The sequence below is a fragment of the Hyla sarda genome, chromosome 9, assembly GCF_029499605.1.
Source record: "Hyla sarda isolate aHylSar1 chromosome 9, aHylSar1.hap1, whole genome shotgun sequence".
In the NCBI taxonomy this organism is placed as follows: domain Eukaryota; kingdom Metazoa; phylum Chordata; class Amphibia; order Anura; family Hylidae; genus Hyla; species Hyla sarda.
In genome coordinates, this window is record NC_079197.1 from 163,796,089 (window position 1) to 163,813,209 (window position 17,121).

Below are 17,121 nucleotides of genomic sequence, written 5' to 3' on the forward strand. Positions count from 1 at the left end.
TGGGAGAGCCAGAGATTATAGCGTTAGAGCTACATGAAGGGAGCCTATAGGCTGCCGCTTCGTGCAGGGGATTCCCATGGAGAGCCGGGGTCCGTGCGGGGATCACATCAGTCAGACCTACGCAATCAAAAAAGTATCCCCTATTTTTGGATAGGGGATACATTTTTCTACATGATAGTTTAAGTTGCAAACGGTAAGGGTGTACAGGTACACCCTGTGTTACCTTAGAGGTTAAGGGTACGTTCCCACCTGGTGTATTTGCTGCTGCGTATTTTATTTACCATTGAAGTAAATGGGTAGGAAAATACGCAGCAGCAAACACGCAACAAAATACGCCAGGTGGGAACGTACCCTTAAGGGGTATTCCAACTGCAGGCATCTGTATCCACTGCATAGGGAATAAGTGTTTTAAAGGGGTAGTCCAGTGAAAAACATTTTTTTTTTTCATATAAACTGGCTCCAGAAAGTTAAACAGATTTGTAAATTACTTCTATTAAAAAATCTTAATCCTACCAGTACTTATCAGCTGCTGAAGCTGAGTTGTTCTTTTTTGTCTGACCACAGTGGTCTCTGCTGACACCTCTGTCTGCCTCAGGAGCTGTCTAGAGTAGGAGCAAATCCCCATAAACCTTCTCCTGCTCTGGACAGTTCCTGAGACAGACAGACAGGTGTCAGCAGAGAGCACTGGTCAGACTGGAAAGAACAACTCAACTTCAGCTGCTGATAAGTACTGGAAGGATTAACCCCTTAAGGACTCAGCCCATTTTGGCCTTAAGGACTCAGACAATTTAATTTTTACGTTTTCATTTTTTCCTCCTCGCCTTCTAAAAATCATAACTCTTTTATATTTTCATCGCCAGACTAGTATGAGGGCTTGTTTTTTGCGCGACCAGTTGTCCTTTGTAATGACATCACTCATTATATCATAAAATGTATGGTGCAACCAAAAAACACTATTTTTGTGGGGAAATTAAAACGAAAAACGCAATTTTGCTAATTTTGGAAGGTTTTGTTTTCACGCCGTACAATTTCTGGTAAAAATGACGTGTGTTCTTTATTCTGAGGGTCAATACGATTAAAATGATCCCATGATTATATACTTTTATATTATTGTTGCGCTTAAAAAAAATCACAAACTTTTTAACCAAATTAGTACGTTTATAATCCCTTTATTTTGATGACCTATAACTTTTTTATTTTTCCGTATAAGCGGCGGTATGGGGGCTCATTTTTTGCGCCATGATCTGTACTTTTTTTTGATACCACATTTGCATATAAAAAACTTTTAATACATTTTTTATAATTTTTTTTAAATAAAATGTATTAAAAAAGTAGGAATTTTGGACTTTTTAAATTTTTTTTCGTTCACGCCGTTCACCGTACGGGATCATTAACATTTTATTTTAATAGTTCGGACATTTACGCACGCGGCGATACCAAATATGTCTATAAAAAATGTTTTTTACGCTTTTTGGGGGTAAAATAGGAAAAAACTGACTTTTTACTTTTTTATTGGGGGAGGGGATTTTTCACTTTTTTTTTTACTTTTACATTTTTTTACATTTTTTTTTACACTTGAATAGTCCCCATAGGGGACTATTCATAGCAATACCATGATTGCTAATACTGATCTGTTCTATGTATAGGACATAGAACAGATCAGTATTATCGGTCATCTCCTGCTCTGGTCTGCTCGATCACAGACCAGAGCAGGAGACGCCGGGAGCCGCACGGAGGAAGGTGAGGGGACCTCCGTGCGGCGTTATGAATGATCGGATCCCCGCAGCAGCGCTGCGGGCGATCCGATCGTTCATTTTAATCGCGAACTGCCGCAGATGCCGGGATCTGTATTGATCCCGGCACCTGAGGGGTTAATGGCGGACGCCCGCGAGATCGCGGGCGTCGGCCATTGCCGGCGGGTCCCTGGCTGCGATCAGCAGCCGGGATCAGCCGCGCATGACACGGGCATCGCTCCGATGCCCGCGGTTATGCTTAGGACGTAAATGTACGTCCTGGTGCGTTAAGTACCACCTCACCAGGACATACATTTACGTCCTGCGTCCTTAAGGGGTTAAGATTTTTTTTTTTTTTTAATAGAAGTAATTTACAAATCTGTTTAACTTTCGGGAGCCAGTTGATAAGAAAAAAATAGTTTTTCACTGGAGTACCCCTTTTAAAGCACCAGGGTCCTGGTCACTAGGATCGGAGATTCCACACTCTACTGACTTAACTAGAGTGGCGATCAGACCTTGCGTGCTGTCTTTGTCAGATTTCGCCATTAGGGGCGCTATACACCACAGCCACACATGGCAATGAGCCCGAAGTGTATGGTTACCCTTGAGCTCATGCGCCATAGTCTCGTATCCAATTGTTGTCAATGGGACTTTTAATTTCGCCTCCTATTTGCCTCGTTCAGCATCATTTCTGCTCCGTTTACCATAAGGCAGAAAGGGCTCTGATCCACATGGGAATTCAGCAAGGACATTTTTTCACCAAAAACTCTAAAATGTGAGCAATATCATGGTCACATGTGATTTCATACGGATACATTATGGCTAGAGATGAGCGAATTTACAGTAAATTCGATTCGTCACGAACTTCTCGGCTCGGCAGTTGATGCCTTTTCCTGCATAAATTAGTTCAGCTTTCCGGTGCTCCGGTGGGCTGGAAAAGATGGATACAGTCCTAGGAGACTCTTTCCTAGGACTGTATCCACCTTTTCCAGCCCACAAGAGCACCTGAAAGCTGAACTAATTTACGCAGGATAAGTCATCAACTGCCGAGCTGAGAAGTTCGTGACGAATCGAATTTACTGTAAGTTCGCTCATCTCTAATTATGGCACTCTGATCTAATGTCATCGCTAGAGTTGAGCGCACTTACAGTAAATCGGCTCGTAGTGAACCTCGCAGCTCGGCTGTCGATTACTTTAGCCTGCATAAATTAGTTCAGCTTTCCAAGGGTTCCAGTTGCCTGGAAAAGGTGGATACAGACCCAGGAGACCTAAGACTGTCATCGGGGACTTTTCCAGGCAACCAGAGCCCTTGGAAAGCTGAACTATTTACGCAGACTAAAGTAATCAACAGCCGAGCTGCGAGGTTCGCTACGAGCCAATTTACTGTAAGTTCGCTCAACTCTAGTCGTCGCAGTAGTGTTTTTCCCTAACTGTGGACCTCTAGCTGTTGCAAAACTACAACTCCCAGCATGCCCGGACAGCCGTTGGCTGGCCGGGCATGCTGGGAGTTGTAGTTTTGCAACAGCTGGAGGCAGACCGGTGGGGAAACCCTGTTCTAGACAATGACTAATGTCCTGAAATTCTGTCACTTACAGGTGGGCTCCTCCATGTTCCATCAGAAGGCATAGGTGGGATATGACACCAACTGCAGACGCGTCTTCGGGAACTATAGGGTAACCCTTTAGCCTCCGCAACCAAGATGGAGTTCGAATTTGACATACACAAGATCTTCCTGGAGCCGATCAGCAAGCTGGACCACACTCTTATCCCACAGCGACGGCCGCTTATCTCCAGGTATGTAGGCTGATACCGCTGCAAGGGGATGTTTCCTCAGGGGTGAAGCTTTTGAGCTCCTGGGACATGTGACTACCTATGAAAAGACTTAAGAGGGGGCATTAAAGGGGTACTCCGGTGGAAAACATTTTTTTTCTTTAAATGAACTGGTGCCAGAAAGTTAAACAGATTTGTAAATTACTTCTATTAAAAAAAAATCCTAACCCTTCCAGTACTTATCAGCTGCTTTATGCTCCAGAGGAAGTTCTTTTCTCTTTGAATTTCCTTTGTCTGTCCACTGTGCTCTCTGCTGACACCTCTGTCCATGTCAGGAACTATCCAGAGCAGGAGAGGTTTGCTATGGGGATTTGCTCTTGCTCTGGACAGTTCCTGACACGGACAGAGGTGTCAGCAGAGAGCACTGTGGTCAGAGAGAAAAGAACTACACAACTTCCTCTGTATTATACAGCAGCTGATAAGTACTGGAAGGATTAAGATTTTTAAATACAAGTAATTTACAAATCTGTTGAGCGTGTGGCCTCTCATTCTAGTCATCTGCAAGTGCCTACGGGGGGGGGGACTTTCGACATGTCCATAGGACAGGGGTAGGCAACCCTTAGAACTACAGATGTTGTGGACTACATCTCCCATGATACTCTTACAGCCAAAATGCTGCCAAAATATCATGGGAGATGTAGTCTAAAACATCTGCAGTGCCAAAGATTTCCTATGCTTGACCTTGGGCATTACAAAAGTGTTTTGTTTGTTTGTTTTGGACCGGTATGCACCCATGCATCTTCAATAGTTGTCTCTCTTGTTCATCCAATGCAGTGTTTCCCAACCAGGGGGCCTCCAGCTGTTGCAAAACTACAACTTGGCTGTCCGGGCATGCTGGGAGTTGTAGTTTTGCAACAGCTGAGGGCACCCTGGTTGTGAAACACCGATCCAATGCATTTAAAAAAAATTCAGCATCACCTAATGGTCATGTGTTGTGAATTTGGATAGGGGAGGTAAGTCGCTGCTCTTGCAGTTCCTTATCTCTCGGGGAAACAAATGTGTTGGGCAGTTCAAATCCAGCACGCCCAACCCGTCTTTCCCGCCGATATCATCAGAGAGCCAGAAGGCCTCCATGAACTTTACATGGTCACTTGATTCGACTGAAATTGGCGGGTTCGGCCCACTTTCCTCTAATGTGTATGGCCAGCTTAAAGGGGTACTCCGGAACAGTTTGTTCCAAACTCTGAGCAGCGAACGCTGGAGCCGGTGCATTGCCGTGGAATGAGATTTGCCATAGAATGAGATGGTCCGCCTCCATCACATCCTATTGGCTCTCTCTTGTCACGTGACATATTTAAACGTCACGCATCGATGCGCACAGCAGTGTCAGTTTGGCTATCACAGGGAGAGGATCTCCTCTCCCTGTGATAGCTGAAGCTGTACGGAGCTCTCATGGCCTCTGTGGCCCGACAGAAGTTCACACATGTAAGCAGCTCATACGGCTGCCTCATATACATTTACTGTTGATCCACAGCGCTATCGGGATCCCTATGCCCGATGGCGCTGTCATCAGTGTGCGTCCCCGCGAGCGCCCCATGCCCGCAGCTCTACTCCCCGCCCCCCGCAGCATTACTCCCCGTCCCGTTAACGCTCAGGGAGCGGGGAACAGAAAGTAGAGCATCGGGCGCAGGTTAAGTTATTCGCGTAGTGCTGCGCATGCGCAGCACTACTTTACCTGCGCCCGATGCTCTACTTTCTGTTCCCCGCTCCCTGAGCGTTAACGGGACGGGGAGTAGAGCAGCGGGGGACGGGGAGTACAGCTGCGGGCATGGGGCGCTCGCGGGGACGCACACTAATGACAGCGCCATCGGGCGTAGGAATCCCCATAGCGCTGTGGATCGCTCCCTGAGCGTTCACAGGGGACGGGGAGTAGAGATGCGGGGGACGGGGAGTAGAGCTGCGGGGGACGGGGTGTAGAGCTGCGGGCGTGGGGATTCTGATGACAGCGCCATCGGGCATAGGGATCCCGATAGCGCTGTGGATCAACAGTAAATGTATATGAGCCAGCCGTATGAGCTGCGTACATGTGTGAACTTCTGTCGGGCCACAGAGGCCATGAGAGCTCCGTACAGCTTCAGCTATCACAGGGTGAGGAGATCCTCTCCCTGTGATAGCCAAACTGACACTACTGTGCGCATCGATGCGTGACGTTTAAATATGTCACGTGACAAGAGAGAGCCAATAGGATGTGATGGAGGCGGACCATCTCATTCTATGGCAAATCTCATTCCACGGCAATGCACCGGCCCCGGGAGCTCATAGCTCATAGGTGATGTCATAGCCCCGCCCCTTCATTATGTCACGTCCCGCCCCCCACAATGCAAGTCTATGGGAGGGGGCATGACAGCTATCACGCCCCCTCCCATAGACTTGCATTGAGGTGGGCGGGGTGTGACTTTGTGAAGGGGCGGGGCTATGACGTCACGAGCTCCCGGCGCCAGCTCCAGCGTTCAGAATAGTTTGTTCCAAACGCTAAGCAGCGGAGTACCCCTTTAAAACCTGAAGATAGGTGGGTGGTGGTGGGGGGCACCTTTAGGGTTAGGGGAAATTACTTGTCTATGGCAGAAGTCGCCTCAGTCTACAGGACAGGTCACCGGTACGATTTGTGTGTCAGCTATAAATGAAAGTATAAGGCTAGGTCCGTATGTTGCAGTGTGACATGAAGTTACACTTTTGCAGCTGTTTAGATACCATGGGGGGGAGATTTATCAAAACCTGTGTAGAAGACGAGTGGTGCAGTTGCTCATAGCAGCCAATCAGATTTCTTCTTTCATTTTTCACAGGCCTCTGTAAGGGTTTGTTCACACGGCCGTCTGCCCCCGTTAATAAATGCACCTCAGAAGAGGTGACATCAGCAGACTCCTGCAGTGCTATGGGACTACTACTACCCCCATCATGGAACAGGCTTGTTTTCATGATGGGAGTAGTAGTTCCCCGGCTGCAGGAGTCTGCGGGCGGCTGGGGAGACTACATTAGTGATTGTACTACTACCCCAATCATAGAACAGTCTGTTCCATGTTGGGGGTAGTAGTACAGGGGCTGAGGGATTGGTCACATGGGGTCTTACTTCTGAGACCCAATGTGGTCAGAAGTTTTTTTTCTGTCCCTTCCTGTTGCTAATCTATCCCTAACCCCCTCCCTGCCTTTTAAAAATTGTTTCCTACCTTTATAAAGGTCTTTTCTTCTGTTGCTCGGCTCTTGCTCTTCCGGAAGCCGACTTCCGCCCTCACCTAATCTATGCTGCGCTCCTGTTTGGAGCGCGCATAGATGAGCGGCCAATAGCACGGCAGGCTGCTCCGGGGTCTCCTCCTCCCTGTATAGCAGATCATGTGCTACCCAGGGAGGAGGAGTATAGGAGCATCGCCGACCTGCCATATAAGATATCCCTGCCGGAGGCGGGGACGGGCTGCGCGCAAGGCCAGTGAGCCAGTGCGCGCAGCCTCTGCATTCGCAGCACTCGCTCCCACCTGTCTGACTGGCAGGGAGTGAGCGCAGGCTGACTAAATTAGGATTGATTGCCCGGCCGGCATCTGTCCTAATTCAGTCATGACGTCACGTCATATATGGATGGATATATGGATATATATTATAGATGTTTTGTACTACAGAGATGTTGTACTACAGCATATTAAAAAAAAGGTTGTTGACAGTGCCCATTTAAGCATTGGAGCGGGCGGTATGCTTCGCTCCCTTGCGATGTATAGAGTGTACTTTTACTTTCTCTTTTAAATACCCTGCCGGGAGCCCTGAATGGCCATTCAGGGCTCCCAGTGGGGTTTTTAAAGTCAAATAGCGCTGCAGGGGCCATATCTATATAGGAGCGCCGACGGGGAAAGATATATAGACACTACGGGGGGGGCTATAAATTTTTTATGAAAATTTTGTATTTCTCACAGAAAAGGATTGCAGTAACACATGTTTTGCTATACACATGTTTATTCCCTTCGTACGTATTGAAACTAAACCAAAAAAAGGAGGAAAAAATTTGATATAATGTCACCAAACTCCAAAAATGGGCTGGACAAAATTATTGGCACCTTTTCAAAATTGTGGAAAAATAAGATTGTTTCAAGCATGTGATGCTCTTTTTAAACTCATCTGGGGCAAGCAACAGGTGTGGGCAATATAAAAATCACACCTGAAAGCAGATAAAAAGGAGAGAAGTTCACATAGTCTTTGCATTGTGTATCTGTGTGTGCCACACTAAGCATGGACAACAGAAAGAGGAGAAGAGAACTGTCTGAGGACTTGAGAACCAAAATGGGGAAAAATATCAACAATCTCAAGGTTACAAGTCTATCTCTAGAGATCTAGATTTGCCTTTGTCCACAGTGTGTAACATTGTCATGAAGTTTGCTACCCATGGCACTGTAGCTAATCTCCCTGGGCGTGGACAGAATTGTTTTCTTTTAATAAAAGGTGTCAACGCAGTATAGTCCGAATGGTGGATAAGCAGCCCCAAACAAGTTCCAAAGATATTCAAGCTGTCCTGCAGGCTCAGGGAGCATCAGTGTCAGTGCTAACTATCCGTCGACATTTTAAATGAAATGAAACTCTATGGCAGGAGACCCAGGAGGACCCCACGGCTGACACAGAGACATAAAAAAGCAAGACTACACTTTACCAAAATGAACTTGAGTAAGCCAAAATCCTTCTGGGAAAATGTCTTGTGGACAGATGAGACCAAGATAGAGCTTTTTGGTAAAGCCCATCATTCTACTGTTTACCGAAAACGGAATGAGGCCTACAAAGAAAAGAACACAGTACCTACAGTGAAATATGGTGGAGGTCAGTGATGTTTTGGGGTTGCTTTGCTGCCTCTGGCACTGGGGGCCTTGAATGTGTACAAGACATCATGAAATCTAAGGATTACAAATGGATTTTGGGTCACACTGTACAGCCCAGTGTCAGAAAGCTGGGTTTGTGTCCGAGATCTTGGGTCTTCCAGCAGGACAATGACCCCAAACATACGTCAAAAAGCAGAAATGGATGGCAACAAAGCACTGGAGAGTTCTGAAGTGGCAGCATTGAGTCCAGATCTAAATCCCATTGATCACCTGTGGAGAGATCTTAAAATTGCTGATGGGAAAAGGCGCCTTCCAATAAGAGACCTGGAGCAGTTTGTAAAGGAAGAGTGGTCCAACATTCCGGCTGAGAGGTGTAAGAAGCTTATTGATGGTTATAGGAAGCTACTGATTTCAGTTATTTTTTCCAAAGGGTGTGCAAATAATTGAGTTAAGGGTGCCAATCATTTTGTCCAGACCATTTTTGAAGTTTGGTGACATTATGTAAAATTTTCTATTTTTCATCCCTTGTTTAGTTTAGTTCCAATACACACAAAGGGAATAAACATGTGTATAGCAAAACATGTTACTGCATGTTACTTTTTCTGTGAGAAATACTGTGAAGGGGTATTCCAGGCCAAAACTTTTTTTTTTAATATATACAGTGGTCCCTCAACATACGATGATAATTCGTTCCAAACGAGCCATCGTTTGTCGAATCCATCGTATGTTGAGGGATTCGTGCAATGTAAAGTATAGGAAGCTGTACTCACCTGTCCCCGCCGCTCCCGATGGTGATCCCGGGCCTCCGCTGGGCTCTCCGCTGTCTTCTCCGGTCCTCCGCTGTCTTCTCCGGTCCTCCGCTGTCTTCTCCGGTCCTCCGCTGTCTTCTCCGGTCCTCCGCTGTCTTCTCCGGTCCTCCGCTGTCTTCTCCGGTCCTCCGCTGTCTTCTCCGGTCCTCTGCTGTCTTCTCTGGTCCTCCGCTGTCTTCTCTGGTCCTCCGCTGTCTTCTCCGGTCCTCCGCTGTCTTCTCCGGTCCTCCGCTGTCTTCTCTGGTCCTCCGCTGTCTTCTCTGGTCCTCCGCTGTCTTCTCTGGTCCTCCGCTGTCTTCTCCGGTCCTCCGCTGTCTTCTCCGGTCCTCCGCTGTCTTCTCTGGTCCTCTGCTGTCTTCTCCGGTCCTCTTCTGTCTTCTCCGGTCCTCTTCTGTCTTCCGCAAGGCCTTACTGGGCCTGCGTAGCGACGTCATTACGCCGCTGCGTACACCATTCCTATTGGATGACGTGCGCAGCAGTGTATTGACGTCATCGGAGAGGGCCAAGAAGACACCGGAAGACCAGCGCTGGACCCGGAGGGCACCCCGGAGCATCGTGGAGGGGGAAGTAATACTTGCCGCACCACATGGGGAACATTAAGCTGCTATCCGGCAGCAGCTTAAGCATTTGGCGCTGCCGGATAGCATAAAAAAGCATCGTATGTCGATGCTGACATCGACATGCGATGGCCTCTGAGAGGCCATCGTATGTCGATTTCATCATATGTCGGGGCCATCGTAGGTCGGGGGGTCACTGTATACCGGTTTATCAACTGGCTCCGGAAAGTTAAACAGATTTGTAAATGACTTCTATTAAAAAATCTTAATCCTTCCAATAGTTATTAGCTTCTGAAGTTGAGTTGTTGTTTTCTGTCTAACAGCTCTCTGATGACTCACGTCCCGGGAGCTGTGCAGTTCCTATGGGGATATTCTCCCATCATGCACAGCTCCCGGGACGTGACATCATTATTGAGCAGTTAGACAGAAAACTTCAGAAGCTAATAACTATTGGAAGGATTAAGATTTTTTAATAGAAGTCATTTACAAATCTGTTTAACTTCCCGAAGCCAGTTGAGATATATATATATCTCTATATCTCAACTGGCTCCGGGAAGTTAAACAGATTTGTAAATGACTTCTATTAAAAAATATATATATATATGGTTTTGCCTGGAATACCCCTTTAATTTTCTAGAAAAATTTCAGGGTTGCCAACATTTACGGTCATGGCTGTATATATTGCCCCCATAGCCAAAAAATAGAAAAGAAGCAAGCTAATTGGTTGCTATAGGCAACTGGACCACTCTTCTACACAGGTTTTGATAAATCTCCCCCCATGAATGTGGAACTTCACTTTGATTTCCTCTGTATGTTTGAGCCCAACAATAATGTCTGAGAAGGGTTAATTGTTCATCATTCGGGGATATAAACCAGACCGACAGCAGCTCAGAAACAATACCCCTCCACAGTAGAGAATAGACTGACCACGGCCAAGAAACAATACCCCTCCACAATACAGAATAGACTGACCTCGGCCAAGACACAATAAACCTCACAATACAGAATAGACTGACCTCAGCTAAGACACAATACCCCTCACAGTACAGAATAGACTGACCTCGGCCAAGACACAATAAACCTCACAATACAGAATAGACTGACCTCGGCTAAGACACAATACACCTCACAATACAGAATAGACTGACCTCGGCTAAGACACAATACACCTCACAATACAGAATAGACTGACCTCGGCTAAGACACAATACACCTCACAATACAGAATAGACTGATCTCGGCTAAGACACAATACACCTCACAATACAGAATAGACTGACCTCGGCTAAGACACAATACACCTCACAATACAGAATAGACTGACCTCAGCTAAGACACAATACACCTCACAGTACAGAATAGACTGACCTCGGCTAAGACACAATACACCTCACAATACAGAATAGACTGACCTCGGCTAAGACACAATACACCTCACAATACAGAATAGACTGACCTCAGCTAAGACACAATACACCTCACAGTACAGAATAGACTGACCTCGGCTAAGACACAATACACCTCACAATACAGAATAGACCGACCTCGGCTAAGACACAATACACCTCACAATACAGAATATACTGACCTCGGCCAAGACACAATAAACCTCACAATACAGAATATACTGACCTCTGCTAAGACACAATACACCTCACAATACAGAATAGACTGACCTCGGCTAAGACACAATACACCTCACAGTACAGAATAGACTGATCTCAGCTAAGACACAATACCCCTCACAATACAGAATAGACTGACCTCAGCCAAGACACAATACCCCTCACAATACAGAATATACTGACCTCGGCTAAGACACAATACACCTCACAGTACAGAATATACTGACCTCGGCTAAGACACAATACACCTCACAATACAGAATAGACTGACCTCGGCTAAGACACAATACACCTCACAGTACAGAATAGACTGACCTCAGCTAAGACACAATACCCCTCACAATACAGAATAGACCGACCTCGGCTAAGACACAATACACCTCACAGTACAGAATAGACTGACCTCAGCTAAGACACAATACCCCTCACAATACAGAATAGACTGACCTCAGCTAAGACACAATACCCCTCACAATACAGAATAGACTGACCTCAGCTAAGACACAATACACCTCACAGTACAGAATAGACTGACCTCAGCTAAGACACAATACCCCTCACAATACAGAATAGACTGACCTCAGCTAAGACACAATACACCTCACAGTACAGAATAGACTGACCTCAGCTAAGACACAATACACCTCACAGTACAGAATAGACTGATCTCGGCTAAGACACAATACACCTCACAGTACAGAATAGACTGACCTCGGCTAAGACACAATACCCCTCACAGTACAGAATAGACTGACCTCGGCTAAGACACAATACCCCTCACAATACAGAATAGACTGACCTCGGCTAAGACACAATACACCTCACAATACAGAATAGACTGATCTCGGCTAAGACACAATACCCCTCACAGTACAGAATAGACTGATCTCGGCTAAGACACAATACACCTCACAGTACAGAATAGACTGACCTCGGCTAAGACACAATACCCCTCACAGTACAGAATAGACTGACCACGACTAAGACACAATACCCCTCACAATACAGAATAGACTGACCACGACTAAGACACAATACCCCTCACAGTACAGAATAGACTGACCTCGGCTAAGACACAATACACCTCACAGTACAGAATAGACCGACCTCGGCTAAGACACAATACACCTCACAGTACAGAATAGACTGACCTCGGCTAAGACACAATACACCTCACAATACAGAATAGACTGACCTCGGCTAAGACACAATACACCTCACAATACAGAATAGACTGACCTCAGCTAAGACACAATACACCTCACAATACAGAATATACTGACCTCGGCTAAGACACAATACACCTCACAATACAGAATAGACTGACCTCAGCTAAGACACAATACACCTCACAATACAGAATAGACTGACCTCAGCTAAGACACAATACACCTCACAGTACAGAATAGACTGACCTCAGCTAAGACACAATACCCCTCACAGTACAGAATAGACTGACCTCAGCTAAGACACAATACCCCTCACAATACAGAATAGACTGACCTCAGCTAAGACACAATACACCTCACAATACAGAATAGACTGACCTCGGCTAAGACACAATACACCTCACAATACAGAATAGACTGACCTCAGCTAAGACACAATACACCTCACAATACAGAATAGACTGACCTCGGCTAAGACACAATACACCTCACAGTACAGAATAGACTGACCTCTGCTAAGACACAATACCCCTCACAGTACAGAATAGACTGACCTCTGCTAAGACACAATACCCCTCACAGTACAGAATAGACTGACCTCGGCTAAGACACAATACACCTCACAGTACAGAATAGACTGACCTCAGCTAAGACACAATACACCTCACAATACAGAATAGACTGACCTCAGCTAAGACACAATACACCTCACAATACAGAATAGACTGACCTCTGCTAAGACACAATACCCCTCACAGTACAGAATATACTGACCTCGGCTAAGACACAATACCCCTCACAATACAGAATATACTGACCTCGGCTAAGACACAATACCCCTCACAATACAGAATAGACTGATCTCAGCTAAGACACAATACACCTCACAATACAGAATAGACTGACCTCGGCCAAGACACAATACACCTCACAGTACAGAATATACTGACCTCAGCTAAGACACAATACACCTCACAATACAGAATAGACTGACCTCAGCTAAGACACAATACACCTCACAATACAGAATAGACTGACCTCAGCTAAGACACAATACACCTCACAATACAGAATAGACTGACCTCGGCTAAGACACAATACACCTCACAATACAGAATAGACTGACCTCGGCTAAGACACAATACACCTCACAATACAGAATAGACTGACCTCAGCTAAGACACAATACACCTCACAATACAGAATAGACTGACCTCGGCTAAGACACAATACACCTCACAATACAGAATAGACTGACCTCGGCTAAGACACAATACACCTCACAGTACAGAATAGACTGATCTCGGCTAAGACACAATACACCTCACAATACAGAATAGACTGACCTTGGCTAAGGGTCTATTCACATGGAAGAATTTCCACTTGCGGAATTCCACCTTAAATTAAAGCCCATAGACTTCAATGGGATTCCGCACTCCCATTCACACTTTTGAATTTCTGCTTGCGGAATTCCGCAAGTTGAAATTTCGAAGTGTAAATGGGAGTGCGGAATCCCATTGAAGTCTATGGGCTTTAATTTAAGGTGGAATTCCGCAAGTGGAAATTCTGCCTGTGTAAGTAGACCCTAAGACACAATACCCCTCACAGTCCAAAATAGACTGACAGCGGCTAAGAAACCATGCCTTTCACAGTACAGAATAGACTGACCACGGCTAGGAAACCCTGCCCTGTACAGAGCAACACAGGGTTAATTTCACACTTCTGTGTTCAGACACAATCTTGTGGTACTACAGCTTATTCCTATTCATATTTATGTACAGGTCTGGTGCTGATTGTGGAAGAAAGCAGCCATGCTGTTCTAATCCTAGACCACACTTTATACTGCTTGTGATTATCAGGAGGGTACTGTGGCTATAATTACTGGGAGGGTACTGTGGCTATAATTACTGGGAGGGTATTGTGGCTATAATTACTGGGAGGGTACTGTGGCTATAATTACTGGGAGGGTACTGTGGCTATAATGACTGGGAGGGTACTGTGGCTATAATTACTGGGAGGGTACTGTGGCTATAATTACTGGGAGGGTATTGTGGCTATAATTACTGGGAGGGTACTGTGGCTATAATTACTGGGAGGGTACTGTGGCTATAATTACTGGGAGGGTACTGTGGCTATAATTACTGGGAGGGTACTGTGGCTATAATTACTGGGAGGGTACTGTGGCTATAATTACTGGGAGGGTACTGTGGCTATAATTACTGGGAGGGTATTGTGGCTATAATTACTGGGAGGGTACTGTGGCTATAATTACTGGGAGGGTATTGTGGCTGGTGCCAGAATTACTGGGAGGGTACTGTGGCTATAATTACTGGGAGGGTACTGTGGCTATAATTACTGGGAGGGTATTGTGGCTATAATTACTGGGAGGGTACTGTGGCTATAATTACTGGGAGGGTACTGTGGCTATAATTACTGGGAGGGTACTGTGGCTGGTGCCAGAATTACTGGGAGGGTACTGTGGCTGGTACTAGAATTACTGGGAGGGTACCGTGGCTGGTACTAGAATTACTGGGAGGGTAGCGTGGCTGGTACTAGAATTACTGGGAGGGTACCGTGGCTGGTACTAGAATTACTGGGAGGGTACCGTGGCTGGTACTAGAATTACTGGGAGGGTAGCGTGGCTGGTACTAGAATTACTGGGAGGGTACCGTGGCTATAATTACTGGGAGGGTACCGTGGCTGGTGCCAGAATTACTGGGAGGGTAGTGTGGCTGGTGCTAGAATTACTGGGAGGGTACCGTGGCTGGTGCTAGAATTACTGGGAGGGTAGCGTGGCTGGTGCCGGAATTACTGGCAGGGTACCGAGGCTGGTGCCGGAATTACTGGCAGGGTACCGAGGCTGGTGCCAGAATTACTGGGAGGGTACCGTGGCTGGTGCCGGAATTACTGGGAGGATACCATGGCTATATTTACTGGGAGGGAACCGTGGCTGGTGCTAGAATTACTGGGAGGGTACCGTGGCTGGTGCCAGAATTACTGGGAGGGCACCGTGGCTGGTGCTGAAATTGTGGGAATGATTCTGTTGCTGACTTTGGAATGGAGGGAAATGTAGAATTACGAAGAACTGTGGTGCTAGAATTACTGGGAACTGTGGCTGGTACTGTTATGGTGCAGACCTTGGTACAGTTGCATGTAGCAAATGGTCACAAAATAAATAATATCATTAATAACCAATGAAGTTCATTATGTTTTTATTTTCCAGTTCTGAGGCCCAGCGACAAATCACGACCGTCCTAGATGTGATTGGAAAGGCATCAGCGAAGGTAACGTGACCTTACCCTGCTATGTGTAGGCCATGACCCGTCACATGGTACAATGTAATATTGGCTCCATCCCCTAGGAGGCGCTTCATAGAAGTTATTTCTAGCGATTCACTGAAATTTCGGCTGCTGAAAAATTATTGGCCAAAAAAAAAAAAAAAAACTATTTAAAAAAAACCCTTTCATATCAAAATTTTTAATCACCCTCCTTTTCCAGTTTTCCATATAAAAAATAAATAAACCATATTTGGTATTGCCACATGCGTAATTGTCCCAACTATTAAATTATTATGTTTCTGATCCTGCACTGTGAACGGTGTAAACACAAAAAAAATCCCAAACTCTAAAATTGCTGATTTTTGTCACATCACATCCCCCAAAAATGTAATAAAATTTAACAAACTATATATAAAAAAAAAAAAAAACGGGGCAGGGCAATGCAATTTCAGTTTCGGTTTTTGGCCAAGCACAGCCTAGATTTACCTTTTTGGTCCATCCCTAGTTATTTCAGTATCTGAATCTTCTGTTTCAGGCCCAGCGATTACCTGCACCCATAACCAGCGCGTCTCGGATGCAGACAAATCAGCATCACCTCTACATCCTGAAGGACTGCACCGCAAAAACGTGAGAGCCTGTGCACTGCGCTTTGTCCTAAAATTCCATTATCTTAGTTGTATCTGTTTCCAGGCGACCAGCGTCACAGCTGAGGTGACCTCCGTTACATTAAGCTTGTCACATAGTTTTTTTCCCAATGCCTATAATGGTAATTCTGCCTACTTGTATGGTGTTACACACCCCAGCGCTCATAGGGTTTTGCAGGGAGTTGTAATGGCGTCCATGTTTGCCAAAGAAATCCTGCACCCAAATTTATTATACAAATTCTATTTAAGTGTCACAAAGATTAAATATTTTGGTTTTCACTGTAACTCATGGATACATTGTGTCTCGGGCTCTTTTGATCACTGAAAACAATCTCGGACACCTGTGATAATTAGATTGCCAGGTGAGCCCAATTTAAAGGGGTACTCCCCTGCTCAGCGTTTGGAACAAACTGTTCCGAATGTTGGATCCGGGAGCTTGTGACGTCATAGCCCCGCCCCCTCATGATGTCACACCCCGCCACCTCAATGCAAGTCTATGGGAGGGGGCGTGACGCCCCCTCCCATAGACTTGCATTGAGGGGGCGGGGCGTGACATCATGAGGGGCGGGGCTATGACGTCACGAGCTTCCGGCTCCAGTATTCGGAACAGTTTGTTCCAAACGCTGAGCAGCAGAGTACCCCTTTAAGGAAAAACTACTAAAGGTGGGTGTTCCACATTATTAAGCAGA

At 45.9% G+C, this 17,121-nt stretch overlaps 1 protein-coding gene across 2 annotated transcripts in view; it reads left to right on the forward strand.

The window, feature by feature from the left end:
- The window catches only part of ATAT1 (alpha tubulin acetyltransferase 1), a 66,819-nt gene that overhangs the window by 3,096 nt on the left and 46,602 nt on the right, over window positions 1–17,121 (forward strand). For both annotated transcript variants that reach the window (XM_056537875.1, XM_056537874.1), the window contains exons 2-4: window positions 3,329–3,527; window positions 15,734–15,794; window positions 16,324–16,415. In XM_056537875.1, the coding sequence (XP_056393850.1) occupies window positions 3,433–3,527; window positions 15,734–15,794; window positions 16,324–16,415 (248 nt within the window). In that variant the 5' untranslated portion in view covers window positions 3,329–3,432. The remainder of the gene's footprint in view (window positions 1–3,328; window positions 3,528–15,733; window positions 15,795–16,323; window positions 16,416–17,121) is intronic.